General features: G+C 38.2%; 1 protein-coding gene across 1 annotated transcript in view; it reads right to left on the reverse strand.

Moving 5' to 3' along the window:
* The window catches only part of FAM83B (family with sequence similarity 83 member B), a 53,101-nt gene that overhangs the window by 43,858 nt on the left and 873 nt on the right, over positions 1-8,370 (reverse strand). The window contains exon 2 of the mRNA XM_042803611.1: positions 3,691-4,194. Within this exon, the coding sequence (XP_042659545.1) occupies positions 3,691-4,134 (444 nt within the window). The 5' untranslated portion in view covers positions 4,135-4,194. The remainder of the gene's footprint in view (positions 1-3,690; positions 4,195-8,370) is intronic.

Below are 8,370 nucleotides of genomic sequence, written 5' to 3' on the forward strand. Positions count from 1 at the left end.
CGGTGGAGAGAGGAATCCAGTTAATGAAGTAAGAGAGAAACACACTGCCAGAAGGACCCTTTGGTGCTCTGTCCTGTCCTTTCCCTGTTGCCTCACACTGTCAATCACATGTGAGAAGGCAGTATGAGCTGTTTCTTGCACACATGTACAAGCCTCATAACTGATAGTTTTGAAGCAACTCTTATTAAAAGTCATACAGGGAGAAAACACTTCATTGTTGAAATCTCTGTGTTACTTTATATGAAGAGGAGGAAGTTTCATGTTAGCCTGACACAGATGAGTAATCATCTTGATATCATTTCCTAGATGAATAATCTTCTCAGGAAAAACTGCTAAACATTATCAGTTGCAGTTCAGACAGCCCAGCTGGGATGAGTCAGGTTGTAGGAGCACCTCGAGCTTCAGAGAAGCCGGAAACCTGCCAGTGATTAAAGGTAGAAGCTTCCAAAACACATGAGAAGTAAGGCTACTAGCTTGTTTACAAAAGTTGGTCCATCTTTAAAGTCAGACAGATCTTGCACTGCTTTTTCCCCACATGGTTATATCAATATCTCAAAAAGACTCGTGTCTCCCCAGTTGACACTGTCATGCCGAACAGTCTCCTTGTATGAACACAGGTTACATTGACAGAGGAGGGTGGCTGGCAATCTGTATCATTTGGAGATGAGGTCTAGTTACACCAACAGTAAACCCATTTTGTTGACATGTTAGGTTTGACCTAAGCCACCCTGCTAACATCAAACCTATTCCACAGAAGTACTGTAGTATAGACTGCAATGTAATGCCATCCTATGTACAATACAGTTCCCCTACTCTAAGTTCAGAAACATACATCATAAGCATGGATTCATCTCCTTAAAATCATGAGTTAATTTTCTCGGATTTAATAATATTGATCCTTTCCTGTAAGAAAAACTTCGTAAATATGTTGCCTGTACTTACCATGAGGGTGATGTGCATAATTTTTACGTAGATTATGCATTTAAGAAACACGTAAGTGACAAGATTTTCAAGTGATATTTTTTTACTGTCACTGTTTTTAGTCCATTGTAGCATAGCCTTACAAATGATTTTCCAATTTAGTCAGGAAAAATCACTGTCAGCAAGCAAGTTGCTTAATGTTGTTTACAACATGTCTTCTTAAGGTCAAAATTAACATATGTAATGATCATTTTAAGGAGTGACATTGTGATGCATCAAGCATGAAAGAGGTCAAGAGTAAGTCCACTAATAATGTCATCTTCTTATATATCTCCAAATATGCAAAACAATCTGTGTTTCAACTGGCTCAGTCTCTTTCATGAGTTTTGGGGCTACTATATACATATAAACATATATCGAATAGGTTCTTTCATGGAGTGAAGAAGTGAAGAAACATTCTCTGCCTTGCCCTCGTAGGAGCTGGTTTCCTACTGCATCGAGTGTTTAGGTAGCCCAGGGAAATCAGTGCCTGAACTCAGGCATTCGAGTTTGGTGCTTAAAGTTAGGTGGTATGAACACGCTCGCCTCCAACAGTCTGTTTATTTTCCCACAGAAGTTTGCTGAAATTCCCATAGATTTTTCTTAGAGCTGTGTTGGTTTAATGTGATTTGCTGAAGAACTTGTTTATTCTTTACAGGGTTCTGTTTTTCATGTGTAACCTTTTCCTGTTTCCTTTGAATATTCTCAGAAGACTACACATCTCCACTACTACATAACAAAGAACCTTGTTTAATATAACTATATTTTTATAAGTGGCTTAGAAGTAGGTTAGCCTGTTTACAAAGTGTTTGCCTGCTTTAAGCATGTTTTAAATACCTTACTTTATCTTACTTAGAAATCCACTAAACTTTTCCATGCATCTGCAGACAGAAAAGGTCTTTTAGATTTAATTGCTGCTTCCTGAAGCAACCAACCCATATCACTGTATCAAAAGTGTTATGGTTGTTGATGTTGAGGTTGTACTGATCAACTAAACAAACCTTTCAGCTGTCAGATTTGACAGTGACACATACATAACATCCTCTTTATAAAGTGGAAACGCACCAAGCACTTCGGAGAGCCAATATACTATGCACTCAACCTTTTTGCAAAGAAGGGTAAGAATCACACCTAATTTTTCTCCATAGCTGTACTCAAAGGAGGCATACACCTTAAAATGTTGTTTTACAAGGCAGCACCCCTAGCTAAGAGCGCCATCGGAAAGGGACTGGATTGTATGCAGCCAGCCAGCTAGGCACAAGAAGCATGTCAACTAATGGGAAACAGCCCTTCTTCATGGCATTTCAAGACCTTGTAGTAAAACTGAATTAGTCTTGGCAATACAGTTAACTGTGTTTTTGTGGTTTCCCTTAGAGTGGCTACACTGGTAGCTCAGGAGCTGCTGTTGAAAAAGATCACGGAGTATCTTGGGCAAGTCACGGTCAAGCCTCACTACATACAAAAGCAAAAAACACCAAATCTCACCCTGGAAGGGACAAAGAGGTAGAGAAGTAATTAATTCTCCTCTTCCTTGAGCGTACAGTCATTCTAGGCTGTAAACTGCAGGATAAAAGGCCTAGTGATAACTCTATTATGGCAACCAAGTATATGCTTTATCTAAATAGAGAAGAGATAGAGAAGAGACATTGTAGAAAGACATTGCCCTTCCCTTTCTCTCCCTTTTCATTCTGTTTCTATTGCACACATTTACATATACATTTCAGCCACTGAAGTGTTTACAGATGTACTCAAGCTAGAGCCCATCCTACTGATTTAAAGCCCACGGAGTCACACAGAACCCAATTTATTTCACAGGGAAGAAAAGCAAGCATGACATATTTGCTAGGAATACTTCTGAAACCCTGTCACATCTGTTTAAAGAGGTAACATGGCCCAGGGTCAAACAGATCTGCAGGCTAAGACATTTTTTGTTGATTTTTTTAATTGACACTGGAAAGCAACTAATGCCTTGTACATACTGGACCCTGTCACTGAGGTGTAAGCCAGGCGTGCCTTATTGAAACTCAAGATGAAAGTGCCCCTAAGTGGAGACAAGTACATTTGGAGAAGTGTCCACATTTCTTATAAATTAGTCATTAGTCAGAAATGAAGGTAAGATAGGTGCCCAACTAAAATCTGTTTCCCTGCTGCCTAAACCTCCTTTTTTTTTTTTTTTTTTTTTTTTTTTTCCTGAGCTCTCTTTAATACTTTCTGACTAATTTCTTCAAGGACTGTTGGCATGCAAAATCACAAAACCTAAGACTCTCAAGGTACACAAGTTGGATATACATCAAAGTGTTATTTTCTTATAACAGTTGGCTACCATGCCAAATTGATGCATGTTCCCACTGATGCAAGAGAGAAACCTTGGGATATATCCCAAAGTCAGATAGAATTGTATCACGTGAGGTATATTCAAACCAGGTCAAAGAAAAGGTTTGCTGATTATCTACAATTTTTTCATGGACTGGTCAGCATTACAGTAAAATGGTAATTATGCTTCATTAATCCCTCCAATTAATCCCTGATCCCTTGTAAATAAGGTTAATAACATTGGTGCATGCGATACCAAGGGACCGATCTCAGTCTGGGAAGACCTTTCCATTTGAATTGTTAGCAACCAGACTGTTTTATTCTGCCAGAAGAAAAACAAAAGCCTCTAGTAAAACACCAACTAAATTATTATTGCCACACATTTTTTTTTTTCCCAATACTATTTTTCATGTTTACCTTTCTTGCATCTCGTATCATCTTCCGAACAGTTTCCTTTATGGTATAAGGCTGTGCTCGTGGTGGATGAAAAAGCAGATCAATATTTGTGCCACCAGAAATTCCAGGCATCAGGTAGGGCCAACCTAAGTCAAGATTTGGAGCTTCCACATCTGATTCAATAGGCCAGTAGGTTCCCGAGGAAGAGGTGTCATCAATGGCATGGTTAGAGGAATAAATCGTGCTTTGAGGAAGTTTGTGAACATTGTTCAAGATATAATCAATTTCCTCATCCGCTAGGAACTCTGAGCATCTCTCTTTGGAAAGAAATTCTTTGTAGGCTTCTAAACCTCCTTCAATCAGTGCATCAATAGCTACTCGGTACCATTCCTTGTAATGAGGTTCAATATAGTTGTCTGATCTGCATTCATCATGTAAGGATGATAACAAAGATGAAGTTTCCATTCTCACATATATTTTGTATAAAGACTCTTAAACTTCCATTCGTGAGCTGATGAAATGTATCTGTAAGGAGAGAAAAGAAGAAAATCAGAATATTTGTAGAGACCTGTAGACCTATGACATGCACACAGATATTATTCAAAATACTTTTATGGTAATGTTGCTCTAGGTTTTTCTAGCACCTTCCAAGAATTTAAAAATGTTTTGGAAAGGCTCAGGGATTAATATTGCCAAATTAATATTAAAGATCTAGATAAAGAGCTGCTTCTACATCAGGCAAAACTAAACACATAATTATGTGATTTGATTAAGTTCTTATATTAAAAGCTAGAGCAGAACTCATAAGACAATGAAGATCTGAACCAGTAACACCAATACATACCCGATGCATGTTTCAATACACCACCCTAGGTTGTGTTTCAAAACTCTTTATAACAACCGACAGAGTAGTGTTCAGAGAAACACTTCAGAAACCAACTATATTTCCTACTTTTTGATGCATTACTCTTTCTCTGCAATGCATTCCTTTTCTCTGGCTTCTTTGAAACCACAATCATTCAGGCCCTCCTTATCTATCTGTTCTCCCATGCTGATCTAATCCATTTGTTGCTCCCAAGCAGGACCAGCCTACCTCATTTCAGTGAGTTATGAGGAACTCCAGAAAGATTTCTCCTCCCACATCTGGGATCTAACTCTGAATCAGCAATCTGATGTCTAGTTTCCACCCTGCTCATTCCTTCTGCCAAAAGGAGCGGCTGCTTTAATCTTACCTTTTTTTTTTTTTGTTTTTCCAAAACATTAATAATAAGTTGTTTACTGCTGCTGATTTATAGATTCATTCTTACCATCTTTTTATTTCACTTAACAAGAGCTTAGAGGGTTGGTTCCTGCTGTGACAATTTGGGATTTAAGGTAGAGAGTGAAAAATGGCCGACGTTTCTTTCTTCACGTTTGTGCAACCCTACGGGACTCCAGCAACTCCACTGTTCATCTAAAACCTAAACTGCAATGACTTTCTGCACTGGGCAGGTAAATCACAGGAAAAAAAACAAACAAACAAACAAACAAACAAACAAAAAAAAACAAAAACGTGTGGGGGCGGATTTTCATGACAGTAGCATGAGAATGGCCCTGTAAAATAGAACGATGATACATGGTAACACTGTTTCATCTGTCAGGGCTAGGGCAGGAAGCTTAAGAGAAAGAAGTACAAAGGACATTCAACAAAGGCAGAATAGTTACAAAAAACATATACAAAATGCAGCTTGAAAGTTAACACTGGGTTTCCCTACAAGCCTATTTAATAGTACAGCAGTATAACTGCAAGAAATAGTCGTGCAGAGTTCTGATTTCATTTACTAGCATACAAACGTAACACAATTCTCTCTTCACATCAAGACCTTTCAGATATTTTTGCAAACCATGCATTTGCCTTCCACTGTCTCCTGGGAACAGCTTAAATCTTCTTGAAAGGAAACCTAAATTAGCTACATTACCTAAAGGAATGAAAATCAAAATCTCCATACAACACTGATACTCCAAAGTCCAATTAAATGTTCAATTAAACCAAGATTTCTGAGCAACTTGGGAAGTCTGAGGTTAAAAAAAGACCAAGGAAGAAAAATCCAGATCTGAGGCTGGCATCAGCATGTCATGTGAAATAATTCCATTTGAATCCTGTCTCTCAGCCAAGTAGCAGGGTAGATCTTCCCAGATAGGATTGCTTTCGAGCCTGGGGGAAAGGAGTGTTTCTGGCTGCTTCCAGAGTAGCTCTTTGTGGTGAACTGTAAAGCAGCAAGCAAAAGGGATCCGACTGCTCTCCCCTGATCGAGAACTATATGCATTCCTGTGACAGATGTTCAGGGCTTTATTCTACACTGCTCTCACAGGTAGAAATAAAACGTTATAAAATAGGAGTGATACCACGTCACTTTGCCCAGATGCAGATACAGCCTGTGGTGTAAGGCGATGGAGAACGGAGCAGGCGGTACAGACGAGACAGGCCGATTCAATGGTCAAACTCTTAAAATATCGTAAAATTAAAACATTCGCATCAATGTCCCTTGAAAGCAAATCATCTGGAACAGGTTTTCAAGACATTTTAGAGGAAGAATGAAAAACTACCAAGAGTACAAAATGCAGAGTTATTCAGCTGAGTTGTTCTGAAGAGTTTCAACTCTAGTACAGGTGACTTTACTGAGAATCTAATACACCTCTCTTGCAGGGCCCTCCAGGACAAGTAACACTCTAAACAGTGTCGTAAAACAGTCAGTCTTATTGTGACATTTAAGACTAAATCTGATTTTACAATGGCAAATGAAAGATATTTTTTAAATTCTTATGAACTTGAATTGGAGATCCTTCTAACAGGGATTTTGTCACTGATTTCATATATACAGTTGAGAAAGACATAAGTATTTATTTCAAAAGCTTATCTAAATCCCTTTTTTCTTCTTCTCACTTCTTTGAAAATAATATAAGGGAACAGGACTATACTTAATATGTAAAGTTGTGCAATATAAAATATTGAATGTTATGAACGAATAAAAGGCAAAAAATGACTGCATGTGTGTTATGGCTCACATGAGTTTTTTGTTCTGTTGAGTCCTTTTGATTTGCTTTTTGTAATTGTGTATTGTTGTATATTGTTTGTCTTTTCATTGAAAAGACATAATTGTATATTGTTGTATATTGTTTGTCTTTTCATTGAAAAAACATAATTAACTAATTGTGACATCGGTCAAATGCAGTAACTTATGCTCAGAGTTATGCTGAAAGCAGGATATAAATATACCATAATCTTGGAAAGGTGGGACTTCTTGTGCAGTGTCTTCTGAACAGGAGTAGTTATTTTACAGTGAACATCTTTGATGTTGATCTTTGATTTACATGTGTTGTTTATAAAAGAAGTTTAAAGCAGTGCACATTTATTTAAGAAAATAAATGTAAAATCTGTCAGCGTGGAAATAAATCACAGAATAGATGAGACAAATTACAAAATTCTAATTCTGTTTTTTTGGAATTGAGGACTTCAGCGATACATGCGATACATTCATCAAAACACTCAAAAGAAAACTCTCAACTTAAAATGATGACTTCAGATATATTTGACAACAGCTCTAGATGTCTTGACACAGCTATTTTACTCCTTAGAAGTTAAGAGCTATTTTGGAGGAAATGAGCCTATGAAACCAATATAATTTTAGATAGAGAAGCATAGGTTTAGACAAAGTTATAAAATAAACTTTTTGGTGTCTTCTTCAACTGTGCAGAATGATTTCTGCATAATCAACTCGATTCCTCAAATATTATCCTCAGGTCAACAATTCTACTAGGTTATGCAGAACGAGACCCACCTCTGGAGGCTTCCATATCAGACTTCATGCGTATCATCACAAATTTTACTAGCACCAGGAAAGCTGTTATTCATCCTCTGAGAAATAACCTTGGCTATTAATCCCAGCCCAGTGCATCAGCTATCTTCTCGGCTGGGACACAGGGATCAATTACTTAAAACTTTTTTATGACGTGCCATTGATGAGGTTAAAATGAATTTAAATCCCAATGCAGCTGCTAAAACAGAATCTTTTGCTGAAGAACAAAAATTCTGAATCCTGCACTGATGTGATCATCTTGTACTTCTGTTAACAACACGCTCGGACCTTTCCAGTGACATTATCAGAAAGCCAGAAAGAAAAGAGTTTTTTCATTGAAAGAAAAGTAAATGTGCCTTTTTGCAGAAAGATACGGAGAGTATCCCAGCTTCCACAAACGTAGGAGATGACAAATGCCCACTGAAGAAAATGATGCAACATTCTGCCATGGTTCCAGGAGCACAGTCCTCCAGGCTAGAGCTAAAGACAAGCAACTTCCCTGCCTTACTAATATTCTCAGGATTTGAAAAATTTCCTATTCAGCAGCTTTGGAGAGCAGCTCTAACCTCAGGCTCGTACAGCCGGTCCTTGGCAAGCCCCTGGCCATAGTGCTCTCCTCAGGATGTTCTTATTTATCTCTTTCCCAAAGGAAATGTGACTGCTTTGACAGTTTCTGCATAAAGTTTCCACCTTGACACCCCAGTTAAAGGAAATTTAAACCACAGGAACACCTCGTTGCAAGCCCCTTCTCAGGTATGGTTTCTGGGGCATCCACCTGAGCACCTCTGACCCACGGCACTGCTTAAGGGCCCAGCATGACCAGACTTTAACAGAATAAACAGGCATTTTACAACAGCTGCCTTGC

This window comes from Tyto alba, unplaced genomic scaffold (assembly GCF_018691265.1).
Source record: "Tyto alba isolate M040663 unplaced genomic scaffold, T.alba_DEE_v4.0 Super-Scaffold_40, whole genome shotgun sequence".
In the NCBI taxonomy this organism is placed as follows: Eukaryota; Metazoa; Chordata; class Aves; order Strigiformes; family Tytonidae; genus Tyto; species Tyto alba.